The sequence below is a fragment of the Gracilinanus agilis genome, chromosome 3, assembly GCF_016433145.1.
Source record: "Gracilinanus agilis isolate LMUSP501 chromosome 3, AgileGrace, whole genome shotgun sequence".
NCBI lineage: Eukaryota > Metazoa > Chordata > Mammalia > Didelphimorphia > Didelphidae > Gracilinanus > Gracilinanus agilis.
The window spans coordinates 75865923-75887467 of record NC_058132.1 but is presented as its reverse complement, the minus strand read 5'-3'; the positions used below and the strand labels follow the sequence as shown (position 1 = coordinate 75887467).

At 47.5% G+C, this 21545-nt stretch overlaps 1 protein-coding gene across 1 annotated transcript in view; it reads right to left on the bottom strand.

The window, feature by feature from the left end:
* Positions 1-6410: 6410 nt before the first annotated feature.
* The window catches only part of COL16A1 (collagen type XVI alpha 1 chain), an 80596-nt gene continuing 65461 nt past the window's right edge, over positions 6411-21545 (bottom strand). The window contains exons 56-68 of the mRNA XM_044668774.1: positions 21053-21097; positions 20767-20811; positions 20351-20404; positions 19513-19566; positions 16239-16289; positions 15826-15915; positions 12438-12473; positions 11988-12032; positions 11485-11673; positions 11071-11137; positions 9557-9733; positions 8613-8690; positions 6411-7688 (exon numbers count right to left, since the gene is read on the bottom strand). Coding sequence (XP_044524709.1) covers positions 7486-7688; positions 8613-8690; positions 9557-9733; positions 11071-11137; positions 11485-11673; positions 11988-12032; positions 12438-12473; positions 15826-15915; positions 16239-16289; positions 19513-19566; positions 20351-20404; positions 20767-20811; positions 21053-21097 — 1134 coding nt within the window. The 3' untranslated portion in view covers positions 6411-7485. The remainder of the gene's footprint in view (positions 7689-8612; positions 8691-9556; positions 9734-11070; positions 11138-11484; positions 11674-11987; positions 12033-12437; positions 12474-15825; positions 15916-16238; positions 16290-19512; positions 19567-20350; positions 20405-20766; positions 20812-21052; positions 21098-21545) is intronic.

Sequence of the window (21545 nt, the reverse complement as noted above, 5' to 3'; positions counted from 1 at the left end):
CCGCCTGATTCTCTGTCATTCCATCTGGAGTTTTCTTTGCAAAGATATCGCAATAATTTGCCATTTCCTTCTCCAGCTCATTTTACAGATGAGGAAACATGAGGTAAACAGGCCCAAAGGATGAAGTGACTTGCCCAGGGTCACCCCTCTAGAATGCATTTGAGGCCGGATTTCAGTTAAGATCTTTCTGATTTCAGGCCTGACCCTCTATCCACTGCTCCACTCCTCTCCCTTGGCCCTAATTCTCAATCCTGCCTCAAATGCATCCTAGAGGGGTGACCTGGGCTGCTAAAGCAACTTCACTCCCTTGTGCTTTTAACTCCAGTGTCTCCCCATGGAAACTCGGATCAGATGTCAGTTTCTTTGGCCTTTAAAGCCCTCTAGAACCTGGCCCTATCCTGTCTCTACAGCCTTATCATGAGTTACTCAGTTTCCAGCTCTGGGGTCCAATCACCCCGCCTTGCTCTTCCTTGCACAAGGCTCTGGTTTCCCACCCCTGTACTTTTGTCCTGACTTTCTCTCATGCATGGGATATACTTACTCCCTCCTCACCTCTACTTCTTAGAACCTCTTGTTTCTGTTCTACCTTCAACATGAAGCCCTTCTCTTATTCCCCTCAGCCCTCATTATTAACTTGTATTTAATTTATATATGCTCACTAGAATGGATGAAAAAAGCATTTGCAGAAGTTATAGAACAATTGGAATGGTCCCTGCTCATTAGGGTATGGGAAGAGGTCAGATGGTAATGTCCAAGAGTATAGAGGAGCAGCAGCCAAAGGGCAGGTGATCTACCATCTTACCCAGAGAATTGTAGTTGGATAAGGAAACTGAAGCCAACAGGGTGCAAGTGACATAAGTCATTACCTCTTCAGACAGTGGGAGTGGGAAGCGAACAAGTATTTTTTAAACACCTACTACAAGTCAAGAGTAGCGAGATGGTACTTGCCTGGAATCAGAAAGGACTGAGTTTAAATGTCCCCTCAAACATTTGTTAGTTGGGTGATCCTAGGCAAGTCATTTAACCCTTATTTGCTTTAGTTCTTCATCTATAAGATAGGGACATACTGGAGAAGGAAATAGCAAACCACTTTAGTATCTTGGCCAAGAAAACCACATGGACTTTTGTTCACTGGGTCACATAGAGTTAGACACAAATGACTGGCCAAACAACTAATACTAATGTGCCAGGAACAGTTCTAAGTACTTTACAAATACCTCATTTAATCTTCACAATACCCCTGGGAAATTCTTATTTTACAAATTGGGAAACTGAGGCGCATAGATATTTAGTGGGTCAACACCTAGTAAATGTCAGAGGCCAGATTTGAACTTGGGTCTTCTTAAATCCAGCCCAGCTATCCACTGCTTCCCCTACCTGCCTAAATATTTACAAAATGAAAATACAATAGAACATAATAGTAACATGTGATTTTCTAAGCCAATATATGACTGGTAGGGATAATTTTGTATGGTTTAGTGGTCTCTGGTTCTATTTGAGTTTAACACTATGTAACATTAAAATTTAATATCCAAATATTCCAAGTATTATATTTTATAAGATTTATTAATAATAACTTGGAGTAAGAGAAAATAAAAAAGCTAGAGTTAATAGGGAGCTAACCCAGCCGTGGTTGGGAGAGAAGAGAGTGAGAGGGTGGGCTTACAGTAAGGACCCTATGTGCACGAAGTGAAAAGGAATCTGGGAGATGAAGTATAAGGGTTCAAGATTTTCTAATTACACAACTATTAGTCTAGACCAACATAGCAACTTCATCAATAAGAAAACAGAACCTTTGAAAAGAAGAGGGGGTTGCACAGCCTATAAGTCACCAAGCTGCGACTTGAACCTAAAGCAGATGGTGTGAGCAGCTATAATCCCATACAACTGTTGGGAAGAGCCTGTAGTGGGCCTGACGTGCACAATCAGGTTTCTGGGTAATCTCCCCCCAGCAGTGAGGAATATCTAGTCAGGAGAGGGTCTCTAGTGTCTTGGATAACTAGGTGTCACAGGGGTTAAAGCACAGGCCTTGGAATCAGGAGGATTCCTCCTCCTGGGGTCAAATCCAGCGTCAGACACTTCCCAGCTGGGTGACTCTGTTTACCTCAGTTTCCTCATCAATAAAATGAGGTGGAGAAAGAAATAGCAAACCCAAAACCTTCATGGAGAGTCAGACACCACTGAACAATAACAATTCCTGTCTTGTGGTAATTGGCCTAGGGGACCCTGTTCCCTACTGCTGCTGGGCCTCAAGCTTGCTCTCATTCGTGGGATATACTTACTCCCTCCTGGTGGAGCTCTGGACCTGCAAGATAGGCTGAGATGGTATCAGCTCCTTTCCTCCAGTGACTGGGCCCTCAAGCCAACCCACTCTAAAACAAGACCTTTTTTTGGTCCTGTCTTTTGTCTCTATGTATTAGTGCCTGTTAGATGCTTAATAGAAAAGTTAGCAATTATATGGTGTTTAAAGTTATGCAAGACATTTTACAAATATTTGATGCTCACAACAACCCTGGGAACTATTTTCCTCATTTTTCAGATAAGGAAACTGAGGCAGAACTTCAGGGACTTTCCCAGAGTCACAGGATAGGGTCTGAGGTCTAGCAGGCTCTCTCCTGTGCCATCTACCTGCTTATTATAGCTGGCAGGGACTTTGGAGATCATCTAATTCACCCTCATTATTTTACAGATGAGGAACCTGAGGAAGAGGTTAAATGAGTTGCCTAGGGTCAAGCAGCAGTAAACCATAGAGCTAGGAATCTGATCTTGATCTTCTGACCCCCAAATGCAATGTTTTCCATTGTACCACAATGAAATTGAGTCTCTGACTCAGGTTGGACCTGCCTAGCTAGATTCTCTTTGTTTAGACTTCTATTTGGGAACTGTTAGTTGGAAGGAAACTTAGGTTCAGCTACAGATGTGGCCACTGGGGTGCAAAGAGGGGAAGCTCATAAAGAAGGCAGTAGAGTCACTTTCCATGCTACCTCCTCCTGCTTTCCCTCCCATCACTCCAGCCCTAGGGCACTGGGAGGGCTAGGCTAGGATTTTTATGCCAGTTGTCCCTTGGGGAACCTCAGTTCCCACCTCTGGAGAATGAGCAGGTTAGAAGAGATGATTTTCTTCCAGCATTCTTTCACACAATTCCCCTCCAGGCCTTTTAACACTCCTCTTGGCCTTCTGAACTCTCTCTGGATCTAGCAATGCTCAGTCCTCTCCCCACCTCCATCAGGCTGGTGCTCACATTAAAGGGAACAATGGAAATTCCTTGAATTCCTTCCACCTCTTAGGTTGAATTCCTACCTATCCTTTAAAGCCCAATTCAGGGAGTAACTAGGTGGCTCAGAGGATTGAGCCAGGCCTAGGGGTGAGGTGTCCTGGGTTCAAATATGACCTCAGACACTTATGTGTAACCCTGAGCAAGTCACTTAAACCTCATTGCCTAGCCCTTATAGCTCTGCCTTGGAAGCAATACTCAGTACCGATTCTAAGAAGGTAAAGGTTTAAAAAAAACAAACAAACCCAATTCAGACACTTGTATAGTTAGGGAATTTTGTTTCTTTAAATTCCATCTCCCAGAATTCTTTCCCTGTCCCCAAATTCCTTTCCCTTTTCATTTATGTGCATCTTTACATTGTTTACATGGTTCTGTAATCTCTCCTTTTTTCCCCTGCTGTGGGCTGAGAAAGGTGGCTTTTTACTCGTTTTTTTAAAGTTAGTTATTAATAAATCTTAAAATACTTAGAATATTTCATATTATTTTTAATTCCTATACACTGTTGCCTGCACTTACTCCTCCAGGTAACCTTTCCAGATTCCCCTTGATGAAGACTTACTTCTGTTCATATCTAATCCACTTACCATATAAATAGAGTTTGCCATGTTCCTGCTTGCCCAACTAGTCTGATCTCCATGAAGACAGAACTCTCATCTTATCCCTGCCAGAGCCAAGCAGGGTGCAAATGAGTGTCTGTTGAATGGAATGATCTGGAAAGTCCCTTCCAATTATAACTTTCTGATTCTAACTTGCCAAGCATCAGGAGTCCTGAATCACTACCCTGGTTTTGTTACAATGGAACTCCCCTATTGGGGCCCGTTTTCTTCATCTGGACCATGGAGAGGAGGCGGCTTCCTCCCGTCTCTGCTTCTTTTTAACTAGTTGGGAGTCAGTCATCTCAGGTTCTAGGCCTAAAGCTAGAACTGTACCTGCAACGTGGTCCTGGGGCAACTTTCTTCCTCATTTTGGGTCTCCGCTTCTGCCTCTATAAGATGAAGGGTGTGGGAGCAGATGGACTTTGGATTCTCCCAACTTATGGTCCTGTGAACTCCCTACTGGATGACTGGCCGGCGTCAAGCACTGGGACAGGGTGAGAGTGGGGTGGGGAGCGACCTGAGCCATGTTCCAGGCAGCAGGTCAGAGCCCAGGCCCCCACACAGCTGTTCAGTGATTCTTGGAGCATGGAGGGCTCTTTGTTCTGCTTAGGTTGTTTATTTTCAAGAGGGCTGTAGCAGGAGGACCAAAGAATTTCTCACAGGAGGAGAAACAATCAAATCTTTTCTAAAGACTCAACTAGGGAGGGTGGTGAAATGTGGGTGGCAGCTAAAGGGGAGGGCTTGAGCAGATGCCTCCATGGAATGCTTTACTGGCCTAATAAAAGTTCCAGGGTTGACCCTTTTAGAGTTAAAGCATAACTTGGTAATAGGAGGCTCACCCTCTGGAAAATATTACTACCCCTGGAGACAGATCAGTCCCACTGCCTCCCTCTCCTAATAAAACAATCTGGCTAAGCTTCCGTTCTCAGCATCAGGAAGGAATCCTATTACCCACCACCTAGATTATCAGGGAATGGATTCATTCTGACTCCAACTAGATCAAATCCAGAAGAATTTTTACTGCTACTTGGAGGTTGGGGAAAGGAGGGTGGAGGCAAAGAACCAAGAGAGAAAGAACACCACAACTTGGCAGTTTTGCAATATTTCCCTTCCATTATGGGAGGGTATGGAAAGTAAATTTATAAATTTTTTTTCCTCTCCAGAAACCATTAATGAACAACTAAAACAATGAATCTCACAGACATGCAAGAGTCAACAGACAATAAGTGAAAGTCAAGGTTTAAAGGCATCTGGCTAGTTTTCAATGATGGGGGGAAATTGTTACTCAAGGATTTGAATTTGACAGGACCCCAAATTTAGTTCCTTTCTCTTTATGCAGCTGGCTGCCTTTTTTCCTCCATTTTACAGAGCAGTCTGTGAATGTTCAAATTTCCCAACTTAAGGAAAGCTCATACAACATGGACAAACAAGTATGGCCTCCTTGATATTTGGATGGGATGAAGAAAACCACCCCTGGCAGAGCAGACACAAAACTGAAGAGAATACCCCAGTGTGGGGAATTAAGCTTTCAGAGACCATCTCCATTCTTGGGGTTACCCAACTCCTAGACTATCTACCCCAAATCAGAATAGCTGATGAGCAAGTTTGAGAGTGGTTCAACTGATTTTCCACTGACCACATTAGCAAGAGAAGGCAAACTCAGATTTTCCCCACAATCCTGTGTGGTCCATCCAAGGTGTTGCAGCAACTTCAAATGTCAGAGAGAGAGATTGTCACATAAAAAAATTCAAATCTAGATTCTCTAGGAAAATTACCATAGACTAGCAGAGACGACTCATTAAAGATAGTGAGGAACCATGCTGTTATGGAAGGGATTCTCTGAAAGGGAATGGATTGTGGGATTCCTAGTAGAGTTTCTCTAGCCCAACCTTCTAGGCCAACCTACTCAATACAACAGTGGGTACCCAGCTTTTTTTTTTTTCCCCTTTTCCATCACATATCCCTCATAGTGCTTTGTCTTTGGCTACCATACCCTAAGCCCACTTAGGCAAATGGAAGTTAGTCTTCCAATGGGAGCTTCAATATCTGTCTCCTTACTTCCTGTATCCAAGAACATGGCCAATGCTTCAATGCAAAGATTGTGTTTGTTTTTTAACAGCTCACACTGGAATTCATGTAAATGAAGCATCCCTAACAGGATGAAATGAGAGTCAGCTGCATCTGTACTCGGATTTCCAATAGAAACACAATGGAATTTGGAGGGACCTGATGGATCTTAATACACCTCTGCTTGTGGCCACCAGATGGTCAATTCTCATGGTATTTCAGGCCCATATAGAAAAGTTTCAGAAATATCACGGGAACAACTTGCCAGCCTCTTTGAAAGCCCCAAGGGATTGAGATGAGAATCTGAATTTACTGACTCTGGGCTCCCTTTGAAGTTCATCCATCACTACATAAACCTTTTGGGAAGTCAGGGTCAGTGACTTTCTTTGGAAACCCTTCTGGATGCTAGTTATTTTTGCACAGGGCAACCAGCCCACTGGGTCAGAGGGCGCAAGCATTTGGAAAATGAATAAGGATGAAGCTGGGGCAGGAATAGAATAGAATGCCTTTTTTTTTCTTTTGACCTGGTCATTATTACAAAGGCAGGCAAGACACATAACACCAAACCCCATCAGATTTAGTGCATCAGATTTAGAAACAAAATGGATAGTTCCCATGTTGACAGAGACCCCAGTATGCCCAGTGCAAGCTGATTTCCAAACCAGACTCGGGTTACCTTATAAAAGAAATAGGCAGTGAGTTAGAATCCCAGCTGATGCAATTTTGCAGTTCAGAAAAGGGGGTGTCAGAAGCATTTTTTTTAAAGACAAGGCTAGAGATTATCGTAGGCAGGAAGTTCCACCTCATTTCCCCCCCAAGCATTCCCTAGTTGTCTCTGCCAGGGACATAAGCTTATCTTTCTCCCTTTTGCATAGGCCCTCAATCATCAGTGAGTTACTGAACCGATGAGAAGAGATAACATGCCTGAAGGCACTGCCAGGCAGCTGACTAAACTCTGGCATTCTCCAAGGTTCGGGGAAAGCAAAACCAGGCAGGACTTTGGTCACAGTCCACTCATGGAGATGAACATCAGGGCAAGATGGTTTTCAGGCAAGGGAACAAGGAGTCAGAAGTGGCATTTTCAATACTTCCTTACGTTCCCTTGCCACTCAAAGGCTGAGCTAAGTTGCTTCTCCAGGACTCCTGAGAAATATCCCAAGAAGGAGAGGGCAAGAGGCTCAGAGACATCTTGATGGAATAAGACATAAGGAAAAACTAAAACAGAAGCTGCTGAAAAAAAGGAAATCTGAAGTCATAGACCATGCAGAGAAACATCATTACGGACTATTTCTGGCTTGAGCACATATGACAAGGGATATTTCCTTTCCTGAATGTGGAACAGTCTGACAGAGAACAATGACAGACATGGGATTGGAGAGGTAAGCTCCCATGGGGATGGGTGTGTGTGTGTGTGTGTGTTTTGGGGGAAGTGTTTTCTTTAAAAAAATATCAACAGCAATCTTAAAAATCATTCACAACCAGTCAAGAGGACCACAGAGCTTTGGCTGTCCCAACAGAGTCCTTGATGTCGATGGCCATCACATCATCTCAACCAAATGGTCCCTTCATGCTTTTCACTGGTGGATACTGCTGCTCCATGGGCATAGCACCAAAGCAGTCTGAAGGATTACAGTGGCCTGCCTTCCCAGGCTGGCCTGTAGGGCCCGGGGGACCAGGTATGCCAGGAATCCCCTGTTGACCCATGGGCCCAGTGGGGCCCAGCTTTCCATACCCTGGGGGTCCTTGGGGACCTGGAGTGGAAAAATGAAGAGATTATTAGGAAACATCCTTTCTCACCCAATGCAAGGGATTCCTCTGCGTGACTCCCTGGAGAAAAGGGGTGGTCAAAAAGGGCAGAGAGCCATAAACTCCCAATCAGAAGACATTGTTCAGACCCTGGCTCTAATGCTTTTTAGGTAGAAGGATGGCTAAGGGGGGCAGCTGGGTAGCTCAGTGGTTTGAGAGTCAGGCCTAGAGACAGGAGGTCCTAGGTTCAAATCCGGCCTCAGACACTTCTCAGCTGTGTGACCTTGGGCAAGTCACTTGACCCCCATTGCCCACCCTTACCATTCTTCCACCTAGGAGCCAATACACAGAAGTTAAGGGTTTAAAAAAAAAAAAGAAGGATGGCTAAGTTACTTCTTCCTGAGCCTCAGGTCCTCACTTGAAAAATGGGGGTGACAGCACTTGTACTACCTACTCCTCCAGGCTGTGCAGAGGAGAGTGCTTTGCCAGCTTATTCCTACAGAAAATGAAACAACTTTTATAATTATTTCCCTCCACCCCTTCCTTTGGGTGGTCTGTGCTTTGTACCTTCACCCCCAGCTTTGTATATTAACTTATTTTCTCCCTTAAGGGCAGGAATTGGTCATATTCATTTTTTATCCTCCTTACTCTTAGTAGATATTAAATTGAGTAGGTTCAACTAGTAAGTAAGTAAAGGTGAGGAAAACCTTGTTTTATTATCCAAATGAGTTAGATAATTGGCCCATGGGCGAAGGCTCAGTGCCCGACTAGAACTCTGGGCACTACGGGCACTCAGTGAGTGCAGGTTGATGGACTGAGCCATGATTGTGTGAAATTCTACCTAGGTGTGATGAAAGAAGGGAGGAGGCCCAGATATCCCAGGATAATCATCTGCCCCACCCCCATCAGCTCCTGCTGCCTCTTTTTACCTGGAGGTCCAGGGAGACCATTTTCTCCAGCAACGCCAATGCCAGTGTCTCCTTTTTCACCTTTGGTACCGGGCATCCCTGAAACAAGGGAAATAAAAGTAAGAAGACATTCCTGCATGGGAAAATGTCACACCAGGCTGGCTGGGCTGGAACAGCTCTACGCAGATACACACATATACTCTCACATACTTTATTCACACATACTTCTCAGAACTGCACATTTACCTCCTCTCCATCACACACATACTCACACGTGCTCACAAAGTCATGGACAGGGAGAGAGAATGCACACAAGGGGCCTCTCCTGTAGCAATACTGCTACCAACGAATTGAAAAGAGGAGATGCCCAAGGAGAATTGGCACAAAGAGGGGAGGGAAGCACAGCTAAATAAAATCCACAGGGTTTAAAATCTAGATGGCACAGTGGATAGAGTGCCAGGCCTGGAGTCGGGACCACCTGGATTCAAATGTGGCCTCAGACATGTGTAATTAGAAATTTTGTACCCCTGGACTTCATCTTCCAGCATCCCTTTCCCTTCGTCCCCACGTTTGCGTCCTTACATGTACAGATAAGTTCTGTAACTCCGCCCCTCTCGCTCTCTCTTCTCCGGCTTGTGGGATCAGGGAACCTTCCTTTCTTTACTGAGGTTACTAATTTCCCTTTTGCTTCAAGTTATTATAAATAAAACCATATAAAATTATAATACTTGGAGTATTTGGATATTAATTTTTATTCTTACAGACACTTCTTGGCTGTGTGACCCTGGGCAAGTCACTTAAACTCCCATTGCCTGGCCTTTAAACTTCTTACAGTTGTTAAGACAGAAGGGGGTTCAAAAAAAATAAAATCTGCAAAATGCTAACCCCTTTTGTCAAGGGTTCAGGGATTGGGGACGGGGCTTGGACATCTCCAAAGAATCTATGAGCATCGCAGGCAAAGCTACCTCTCATTCCTGGCAAGCCTTGCCGGCCTTCTCTGCCGATCTGTCCTGGAAGCCCAGGAGAGCCTGGAGAGCCTGGTCGGCCTGGGGGCCCATCCTTTCCTGGGGGCCCTGGCCGGCCAGGAGCTGCAGCCATCTCCACGGGGAACTGCATCCTGGACGTGTAGTAAGCCATACGCTCTGCAAGAAAAGGCAGAAGCTTGTCATTTGCAGTCACTCCCCAGAGTTGCACTTGAGAGCCCTGATCATTTTTGGTGGCAAGACATCCTGGGGGCATTGCAGACATCTGTGAACTGGTGATCAATGGAAATGGCTTTAAAGAGAGAGCAGGAGAGGGACTAAGATGAGGGAGTTGGTCCAACATTATTCATTCCTTTTACTCTTCTGTAGAGAGAGGGGGATGAACTAGACGAGAGCTCTGACATTCTGGGTCCAAAGTCCCTTCTGTTCTGTTGATCAGTCTGGAGGGTTCCCAGAGTACACGTTAGCCTCCAGCTCTCCAGACATCAGAAGAAGAGAGGTAAATGCAGGATGAGGGACCGTCATTTGGATGTAAGAAGAACATGAGGGAGGTTATTAATTAACACCGTAAGAGGGTGTGATGCACCTCCTTCCTTCCCTGGTGAGGGTTGAGAATAGGAGAGGCAAAGCTGGGGCCTGGTTTCCATGTTGGCTATTCTGAACCTGGCCATCTCCCAGAAGCTTCTGCTTATCGTTCCTCACACACCTTGTGTTTTCAAGAAGATTTTAAGTGGAGAACCCTCCCTTCAGGAAGGCAGCCTGGTCGAGGGGCGTAAGCTCTAGGCCTGGAGTCAGAAGGACCTGGCTCTGTTTGATGCTTCTTGGCTGGGTGACTCTGGCAGTTTTCTTCCTCTTCGTGGGCCTCTTTGTTCAATGGCAAAATGGGATAACATTTCGACTACAAAGCTCATGGGATTAGGAGGACAAGCCCTTAGGAGAACCTTGAGGACCCTGGAGGTGGTGGTTATTAATAACAAAGGAGGGGGCTTCCTCATGCATCATTATATAGCTGTGAGATATAGAGGACAACAGGTTCTGCAGTCACACCGAGGGCAATGGAGAAGCAGAGGAGTGGGTGGATGCGAACAGGCTGCAAAAGAGCTCTGAAGGAGAGCCAGGGAGAAAAGAGGTGATTTGGGAAGAGTGGAACTGAACAAAGATGGTGGTCTGATTGCCTGATGAGGGCAAGAGGTCATAGGCAGAGAATGACAAGGGAAATCGAGGAAGGCCCCCAGAACATTTGGGTGGACCCTGGGGCAGACCATGGAGAAGAGTCCCACAGGATAAGCAGACATGGCCTGGCTGTAAGCTGCATCCAGATGAGGGAAATCACAGATCCCAAAGGAGAAGACCTGAACAATATAAATCAAGCCCACCCACTCCTTTAAGGCTCCAAGGAGAGTGCTGCTGCAGGCCACAGGAGGGTGGCCTGGGGAAAGGCGAAAGATGGAAATGGACCCCCTCTCCCACCCTGACTGCCATACGTGATCAGTTACCATCAAACATTTTGATGATCTCCTGTCTGATGAACCTCTTGATTTCATCATAATTCACCACATCTGCCTGTAAGACAAAGAGAGGGAGTGAGAGGAGACAGAGACGAAGAGACAAAGAAAGAGAGGGAGAGAGAGGCAGAGACAGAGAGAGACAGAGACAAGGAGAAAGGGAGAAAGAGAGAGATCTCATTTCAGGTCTCTTCTTCATATCATGTTTTTCATTTGAGTCACTACTTTGTGGGGTCGAGATTTCATTTCATTGGGGACCCCTACTTCTAGTCTTGCTGTGAGCTTCTGAATTTCCTTTCCCTCCTCAAATTCAAAGAAGAGCTTACCAGATACTTCCATGCTATGCCCCAAATCTGTCTGAGTGATCCCACCACCCTCACAGAGCCAGCCCTCCTTCCTCCTTACCATCGTTCCAGGCAGTCCAGGCAGCCCTGGGGTCCCAGCGGGTCCTGGAGAACCCGGGTGCCCTCTCTCACCAGAAGGCCCTGGTGGCCCAATAGGGCCCATGGAACCACTCTTGCCGGGTCCTCCTGGCATGCCAGCTCTCCCCTTCTCTCCAGGCTGGCCTTTCTGCCCTGCAGACCCAGGGTCACCCTACAGAGGAAAGGAAGTTCCTTGTCAATACTAAAGCTGAGGAATGCCCATTCCCCTTCCAAGCCTAGGCCAATATCAATCCTCCATGTGGGACTCAGTCGAGCAGGACCTGGCCCAAAGTTTTTCTCAGGCCTTTCTCTCTCGCCTCTTGATCTGTCTCTGGCCACTCTGAAGCTGCCAGTAATGGCTGTGAACTGTGCTCAAGTCTGTCTTGCACCTCAGCTCTTCTCACCCAGATTCGTCTCCCCATGGGATTGCTCCTCCCCTCAGAACAGCAGTCATAAAGAGTTTGACCTCATCAACTTTGGCCTTACCTTTGGGCCAACAGGGCCATAAGGTCCTGGTTTTCCAGGAGGTCCCTGGAAGAAAATAAAAGTCAAGGATCAAGAGACAGACGATATTATGGGAGTCAACATAAAGCATGCAGCAATACAGTGGGGACTGGAGACAGCCCTGGTGAGCGAGTGGCCCGGGCATTGCAGACCAGGTTCTGGGTCTGGGGAGAAAGGAGAGGACCTTTTCCTCAGCTGAGAGTTTGAAGACCTCGATGGGAGAAAGAAGGCCGAGTCTGGACTCCAAGAAATGGCCTCAGAGCAAGAGCTGTGGTTTGAATGTGTTGGCAGAGTTCTGGTGGTAAGTGGCGCAGAAGAGGGAGGCTGAGCAGAAGAGGAAGGCTGAGCAAAAGACAAGAGGAGGAGAGAGGGGGCAAGTGAGAAGCACGCACTTCAGCCAAGGGAAACTACGAGGAACCATCGTTACCGTACCTCTTTGCCAGTCGCTCCATCTGATCCAGGTTCACCCTGAGCACAGGAGTAAAGATAGAGTCAGGAGCCATGGATGGAACCTCCCAGAGCCCCCCTGGATCTAGGGCAGCCCCAGGCCGCCCCCTCCTTGCCCTGAGGAAGAGCTTGGAAACTCAGAGCCAAAGCCCAGGGCCCACACGCTTCCTAAGCCTGGGACACAGACCCTAGAAACAAGATCTCTGGCCTTCTGCCCTCCTAGGATGGATCTGGTTAGCAAAACACCCCAACTTCTGCCTGTGTGGGGCTGAGGCCCATTGCTGTATCCTCAAAGGAAAGAACGAGCCCTTGACAGGGCTCTGCTCTGTTCCTGTGCTCTTTCCACTGCCTCCCGAATAATGGATTGCAATCTATCTATTATTTTAAGGTAGAGGAACTGCTTTCTTCACAAAGAGTCTTCGTTGTCAGTTATGTAAGTATTATCATCCTCATTTACAGGCTTAGAGAGGGAAAGTGACTTACCCAGGTCAAACAACTTTGAAGGACCAAAGCTGGGACCTCTTGACTCCCAGGCCAGCATTCCTCCCCTAATACTACTCTAACTTCATGGCCAAGGTAACTATTACTTTTTGTTTGTTTGGTTGTTTTGTTACCTTCTGTCTTAGAATCAATACTATGTGTCAGTTCCAAAGCAGAAAGGCTAGGCAATGGGGGTTAAGTGACTTACCCAAGGTCACACAGCTAGGAAATGATTGAGTTCAGATTTGAACCCTGGCTCTCAACCTACTGAGCCACTTAGATGCCCCCAAGATGACTACTTTTTAAATTTGCTTATGATATAAAGCTGGGAGGGCTCAGGTGATTTATCTATGGCTCCCTGGGTTTAAACATAAATTCCTCCATTTGTCATTCAAAGATCTTCACAACCTTGCCCTTTCCCATCGTTCCAGTCTGCTCACATTCCTCCCCTTCACTCATTCTACAGTCTAACCTGACTGATCCCTCCTCCCTTTTTCTCATCTATGACACTCCAACTCCTCTCTCTGTTGCCTTTGCACTGGCTGTCCCTTATGTCTGAAATGATCTCTTCTTCCTCTCTGTCTCTTAGAATCCCTGGCTTCCTCCAAGACTCTACCACCCTCTTCTGCAGAAGGTCCTCCTTGGTTCCCCTAAAGGCTAATGCCTTCTCCCTTCAGGATTCCTGTCTATCTCAATGTACCCATTTATCTACCCGTCTCCCCCGAGAGAATGTCAATTCCTTACTAGCAGAGACTGCTTCATTTTTTACTTTTTATCCTCAACACCTACTCCAATGGTCGGCACATAGTAAGTGCTTATTAAATGTTTATCCATTATCCCAAACAAGAGAGAATTTAGCCTTCTGCTCTGGTTAGACCTCAGTTCAATGACTGTTGAGTTCTAGGTGCCACATCTGAGAAAAAACAATGGCAAATGCGTTCAGAGGAGGGTGACCAGGATGAGACTAAAGCCATGTCATACAAAGATCTGTTAAAGAGATCAGGGAGGTTTAGTCTGGTGAAGACAGCAGAGGCATGTATCTGAAGGGGTGCTTTTGGAAGAAATATTAGACTTTTTCTTGTTAGGCTCCTGAAAGTCAAAATAAGAGCAAAAGAAAAAGATTTTAGGGAGACAGATTTCCATTTAATATAAGACAAAAAAAATTCCAGCTCTTCAAAAATGGAGTAGGCTGCTTTAGGGGGGGCCGGGCTTTACACCTTATTGGATAAATTCCAACAAAATTTCAATGATCACCTTTTTTAGGGAGGAGATTCCTGCTCAGTTTGTGAGTCTGTGATTCATTTGCCAAAGCAGGGTACTGCAATGGTTTAGGAGCCTAACCCATGCCCAAAGCCATCTTCCTATCAGCTCTCCGTACCCGTGTGTGATGTCACGTGGGTCCATTCACTGACGATGAAGGCTGTAGGGTTGGCAGGGGAGTGAGAAGGGAGCAGTCATGCCTGCCCCTTTCCCGATGGAGGGAACACTTCAAACTATATGCCTTTTCACTGGCTGCTCCCCATGCCTGGAATGGTTTTCCTCCTGGCTTCCTTTAAGACTCAGCTCAAATCCCACATTCTTCATGTGTCCTTTCCTGGTCCCTCCACTCCCATCGCTAGGGCTTTCCTTCTAAAATGACCTCCCATTTCCAACGTCTATATCTTGTACGTCTAGTTATTTCTATGGCGTCTCCAGGCTCCTTGAGAGGAAGGACTTTGCGTCTTGCCCTTTGCATTTCCTGGTACTGTGCCAGGCACAGAGTAAACCTTTAGTAAAGTCTTGTTGACAGAATGACTGATAGTTTGGTGGTTCCTAGAATGGTGGGCTCATTCATATACCATCAGGCTGCTGTCTAGGGATTCCAGCAGAGGCCCCAGTGTTTTCTGGGGTGCTGTGTACTAGGTTCCTAATTCTAAAGGTTCATGGAACCGCTATTGTCTTTCTGAGAGTTAATAATACTGAAAGTAGGAGGGCAGCTGGGTAGCTCAGTGGATTGAGAGCCAGGCCTAGAGACAGGAGGTCCTGGGTTCAAATATGACCTCAGATACTTTCCAGCTGTGTGATCCTGGGCAAGTCACTTGACCTTTAATACCCTTACCACTCTTCATTCAGCCTTGGAACCAATACACAGTATTGACTCCAAGATGAAAGGTAAGGGTTTAAAAACAAAAAAAGATTACTTAAAGTACCAAGAGAGTCCAGTGGCCTAGAGGCCAGGAAAAAACTATGTAGCCCAGAGCAGTTGTGACACCCAAATGTTTACTGATAGTTCACTGTCCGTAAAGGTTTTCCACAGTTAGAAACACAGCTGATGATCTCTCCCTTGGACTGGGAGCTCTCCAGGAACAAGGGGAAAATGCCTTTTCTGTTCTTGGTGACATGCCTACCCATCCCAGGCCCTGGTGCACACTGGGTCATGGATCTGCCTTTATATCCCAATGGCAACTCCAGTTTCTTCTAGGTTTTACAGTTCATGAAGGCCTTTCCTAACAACAACCCTATAAGAGGCACAAAGCTTAGAAAATGAGGCTCAGAAAAACTATTTCTGTGCTCTCACTTGGTTAGGATATGGTAGCTCCTGGTTTTGAATCCAGGTTCAAATGTAGCCTCAGACACTTTCTAGCTATATGATCCTGGGCAAGTCACTTGCTTCAAATGTCTAGCCCTTACCACTCAAATACTTTAGAACTGATATTTAGTGTTGCTTCTAAGAGAGAAGGTAAGGGTTATTTAAAAGAAAAAGAAAGAAAGAAATTTGACTGCACAGGCCCTGTCCAGCTTCCCTTATTCTGGTAATAGCTGTTGCAAAATGTTCTTGGTGTTGAAGACTAAGAGATGGACTCAACCCTTACTTCCCAGCAGTCACATGGCCCTTTCCCAGCCGGGTACTTACTGGGGGTCCAGGGTGCCCAGGGGAGCCAGGTTCACCTGGAAGACCTACAAGACCTCTGTCTCCTGGGGCTCCCCGATCTCCTTTGAGTCCCTGGAGAAGAGAAGAAGAAAAGACAAGAAGAAGGGAGAAAATCGACATTCATTACGTCCCACTCCTATTCCTTCCATTTTCTAATGACTGATTATGGGGAGATGGTGCAGGGCTCCAAATTCTTCTCCATTTTCTCCATCAGTGGATGCATGCATGTGTGCTTGTGTGTGATTGAATATGCATACATTGGGGAGCAGAGGTACACCAGAAGCTGACACCAGATGGCGTGGAATGGGGACAAAAGGTTTCTTCTTCTCTCCATTCACAACTGAGCTAGGCAGGCCTACTGGGAGGGAAAATGAACAGGAGTAATTGGTACTTACAATTCCACTGATCCCAGAAGGCCCAGGCTGACCAGGAGAACCAGGGGGACCCTAGGGAGAGAAAGAGAATGAAATGGGATGGAAAAGGCCAGCTGGGAAGGCTCACAGGAACACTCCATGGCCTAGCAATGGAAAGGAAGGCACTGATGATAATGAAAACAATACCTAACATCACTGTGGCTAAAAAAAAACCCTAACACTTCCCATTTCTTACAGACTGAGACTTCCTCATTGTCTTCCTGGGAAGCATGCTGGGTCACAATTGGCTTACCCAATTGGGAAAGGGGCTACCATTGAGCCCAAGTCAGAGAGCTCGAGTAAGAAAACTTGTAACCAGGAGAGAGAGAGGGGCTCACTGAGTGTACTTTGACAACAATCTTTCCCAAGTTACACACAGATCATATAAATCCTCACCCACCAATTATGGGATTTAGAGCTGGAAGGGAATTTAAGGGTCCTCTGATACAACTCCATTTCACAGGTGGAGAAGCTGTGGTCACTTGGCCAAGATGACCCAGCTTGGAAGGAAAAGAAGTAGGACTAGAATCCAGGGCTCATCTCCAAATTCACTGCTTTCTTCATTATTCCAATTTCTTTGGAACTTTCCTTTGCTCCACCAGAATCAGCCTTACAATCCTCCTCCTCCTCCTGGGTGAGGGAAGATGGTAGGCAAGTTCCAAGGAGCATCAGGAAATAAGGAGAAGACTGAATGCTGGTGGCTTGAGGGGAAGTGCTGACAGTGTCTCAAATCCATCCTTTCTATCTCTGTTCCTGCTGTCCCATTTTAGTTTAGACTCTCATTATTTAACTGAATATTATATTAAGTCTCTTCTGACTAGTTTCACCTAATCTCCAATCAGAGAACTGGATGACATTGAGGCTGGAAGGGGCCTCAGAAGCTATCTGGGCTCCATTCTCTCATTTTGCAGATTGGAACACTTGCTAAAGGTCCAAAAGGTAATCACAGGGGCAGAACCAACCTGTCCTCTGTCCTATACATTGCTGCCATGTCAAAATGGCCTCCTCACTGTCCCCCTTGTCTCATGCCTCTTCAGTCTGCCCTCCATACAACTGCCATCCAGAGGTCTCTCTAATGCAAATCTGACCATGTCATCCCTCTATTCAGCAAACCTCAGTGGCTCACTATTGCTACTAGTATAAGATATAAACTATTTTTTAAACCCTTATTTGCTGACTTAGAATCAATACTATGCATTGGTTCTAAGGCAGAAGAGCAGTCAGGGCTAGGCAATAGGGGTGAAGTGACTTGCCCAGGGTCACACAGCTGGGAAGTGTCTGGGGCCAGATTTGAACCCAGGACCTCCCATCTCTAGGCCTGGCTCTCTATCCACCGAGTCACCTAGCTCCCTCCTGTTTGGGTTCTAAAGCCATTCACAACCTGGCCCCAACCTATATTTTCAGTCCCATTATACTTGACTTCACCCCATTCCTGCCCTCTGCCATCTGGCCCAAAGGACCTTCTCTGTGTCCCTCCTGCCTAGCACTTACCTCTTCTTTGGGTGCCTTTGCACTAGCCATCTCCTGTGCCTAGAATGCTCCCCGTCCTCTCCAAGGCTCTTCAGTGCTCAGCTCAAGCCCCACTTGCTCCCTGAAGCCTTCCCTGATCCTCCCATTGCTAGGATTCTCCCTCGCAAAACAATCTTGTAATTACTTTGGGTTTATTCTGCATATGCTTATATATATCTGTATTGTTTCTCGGGGGGAGAGAAGAGGCAAACAACCTCCTCCCCTGAGGGCAGAGATGGGTTCACATTTGAAAAATCTTGCTAGGCATAATGCCTGGCACATGGTAGCCCCTCACCAGTTTGTTCGATGATTGATGAAATCCTTCTCCATCCTTTAATAGATGGCCAATTTCAAGACCTCCCCCCAAAAAAAGGAAGTGAACTCTCCATCCCGACTCCCCTAGGCTCTCCTCTGTATCTCTCTCATCGTAATTAGAGCAACATTCCGCTTCTTATTTGTGTAAGGGTGGAGGTCAGTCTAGACAGTTACCTCAACATTTCAAGATGCAACTAGATCTGGAGACCTTTAGCAGGCGAGAACACATCAGCCCAAGGTGTGAACAAGCCCTGGGCACTGTCTTGGGCTGCTCTGCTGACTCATCTCCAAGAAACCTGGAAACCCAAAGGACTTCTCCCACTGGAAGTCCCCTCTGCCCCCATGGCCTCCCCCTCTGCTTGTCGGGCCCCTCCGGGCAGCTCCGGTTTCAGGAGACAGTCCGGTCCACTGCTGACCCGTCTCCACGGGCCGTCCACGCTCTGGCCCCCAACCCTTTTCAGCTCTCTTTTATGCGTGGTCCCTCTCTTTTAGAACGTGGGCTCTTTAAGGACAAGGACTGTCTTTCTTTCTCCTTGTATTTGTATTCCCAGCACTTAGCACATGGATGTGTGCCTGGCACATGGTAAAGGCTCAATAAATGCTTTCTGATTTGACTTGACTTGACTTGACAGGAAGCCTGTCAAGATTGGTTGAAGGACTTGCTCTCGCCCTGTGGCGCTTCTAGAAAACCATTCAGTTGGGATGATGCAGGAGATGCAGGAGGGGCGATGTAGGAGAACCAAGCCTGTGAGCAGGAGTTTCTTAGGGGGGTGAGAGAGGGCTTCCACCTCCGTGGCGCTCCCTGGAAAGTTTGGACTTCTTCCAATTTTTATTGGTGTCCCATTGCATGCATCTGTTTCATCTTCCCGACTCCACTCTGAGCTTCTGGAAGCTTGTTCTGAATGTTCTGAATTATCCTGAAGCTTATTCAGCCACGTTATTTCTCACCCACTCTACAAAGACTTCCCCCTGTACCAGCACAAGGCCTGAGAAAGAGCACAAGCCTGTACATCGCTGTTAGAATGAACGACACCCAGTTCCTGAGTGCCTGGAGGATGACGAGGGGCTTCCGCCCAGCCCGAAGCCCACGGCTTATTTCCACATTTCCACTGGCTTCTCTAGCGCTGGGGAGGTCGAAGAAGAAGTGGAGCTCTTTAATGACCGCTGCCTTGGAACCATCAAAGCTGTCCATTTTGCCGTGATGCTGCTCCGTCTCTGCTCTAGGATGCTGTCCCTCTCTCCTCCTCGAAGCTAGGACCCTCTCTCTCCTCTCTCTTTTTTAATTTTTTTATTGATTAAGGACATTTTCCCATGGTTCCATGATTCATGTTCTTTCCCTCCCCTCCTCCCATAGCCAACACGCAATTCCACCGGGTTCTACATGTAGGAACCTCTCCTCTCTGACCTGAGCAGCAATCAAATTCCAGCTTACCGCATGACCGGGGGGTCCGGGTCTTCCCTGTGGCCCCATGGGGCCAGGATCACCCTACAGGACATGGGAAAGGCAAGAAACGGGAACGTTAATTCGTACCCACAGCCAGTTCTTCTACTACACCGTACATCAGAGTGATGAGTGCGAGAGACCAGGCAAATGCTGAGTACGGCTAGCAGCGCCAGACTAGACAGACGATATCATCGAGCCAAGCCTCTCTAAAGGAGGCTGGTCAGCCCTCTGCAGCCAGACAAGCACAGATGGCCATACGGCCCCAGGCTACTGTCTTCTCCCGTGGAAAAGTAGAATAGTGGTAGGTTCAGACCCTAGACTTGGGGACGTGCTCCAGTGGCCCCAGAGGAGCTCCTTCCAGCCCACCTGATGACCGGCGTGTTTGGGAGTGCCGAGCTTCTCTCAGGGGAGATTTCAAATCACAGGATTTTAGAGCCAACAGAGACTTGGGGATCATTAGTCAAATCTCCTCATTCTACAGACGAGCAGCTAAGGCCCAGGGAAGGAAAGGGACTTACTCTGCCAAGATCTGCGGGAGAATTAGCGGCCAAGGTAGACTAAGAACTGCCCTTTTCTGACCCTTTCAATCCAACGTTTTCCACTACCCTGGGCTGGTACACAGGGGGTGCAGAGCACTGACATTTGTGGGTGAAAGACACCAGCACCGAGGGGCCTGGAGAAGCAGCCGAGTTCAGGCCGCTGGGAGCCTAGAAGCCGAGGGATCTGGGTCTGGGGAACTGCTACCTTGGAGGGCTAAGCAAACATCCTGGGTGCCTCCTGACGCTGCTGGCATTCAGCAGTTGAACAGAACAGAGCCAGGCCTTACCTCGGATCCTGGCCGGCCGTTGCTGCCAGGAGGACCTGGTTTACCACAGTCACCCTGGAAGAGAAGAGAGCGGCTGGGGCCTCCGGGCCTGGGGGGTCATGGGCCTCCCTCAGAAGCCACCGGTCACTGGCAATGCTTAGCCCTGGCCGGAGGCTGATGGCCAGCTGCCTGAGCTCCAAAAGGGGACTCCTGTTGGCTCCGGCCAGTGAGGGAAGCAGCCGGGAACATTCTAGGCTGCACATGGCATGGTGGCAAGAAGGAGGCAGAGAGATCTTCTAGAAGGCCTAAAGGATGGCCATGGCATTCTCGGGTTGGCCGGCCCCTCGACCCAGGGTCAGGTCACCATCTCTGGATGGTGTTGGGTTTCCAGGGAGAGCGTAAGAACTCCCAACAGGAAGAGAGCTCCAACTACTCACCTTGGGCCCAGGGAGGCCCGGATGTCCTGTTTTCCCCTTGAATCCCTGGGGAAAAAAAGAGAGGTCATTCTCAGATAAGAGGAAGACCCTCTTAGGCGTGCTCTTTCATTCAAAAACTAACACCGGACGCATGTCTTGTGGCTCTGAGTGCAACAAGAGATGGTGGCAGAAAGGCCAGAGCCCAGGGGCTCCATTCTCAGGCAGTCTTTGGAGAGAGACCTCCAGCCTCAACTTCAAGCCTCCTTCTGCAGGGATCCACCCGATTTTATTTCGCTTTTCAACTTACCGGAAGCCCCATGAGTCCTGGGGGTCCCGGAGGGCCAGGGTCCCCCTAAGGAAAGAGAACGAGGGTATCAGGACAAAGGTCTGCCCAAAGGGGAGCTCCCTCCCTCCCTGCACCCCTGGATGAAGGGGATGTGGGGGGGGGTTGAATGAGAGATGAATGGAGAATGACTTGAGCCTTGACTAGGAATCAAAGGACTGGGGTCCTGGCCCTGGCTTTGCCGCTCCCTCCCTCTGCTCGATCTCGTCTGGCCGGGGCCCAGTTTCCCCATCTATAAAGGAGGCAAGCAGCTGGTCTGCATGAATTTTGAGGTCCCTCGCAGTTGTAATGCTTTCGGATTCCATCCCACGTCCCGCTTCTCTGATGGGAGCCCAGTAAAACCAGACACGGGGAGATGGGGTTTGTTCCAGGCCTTTGAAGCCTACAGCCTGATCTTGTTTAGCCTCACTGTCTGGTTTCTCTGGTAACTCGGGCAATCAATCATTCATCTTGCTCC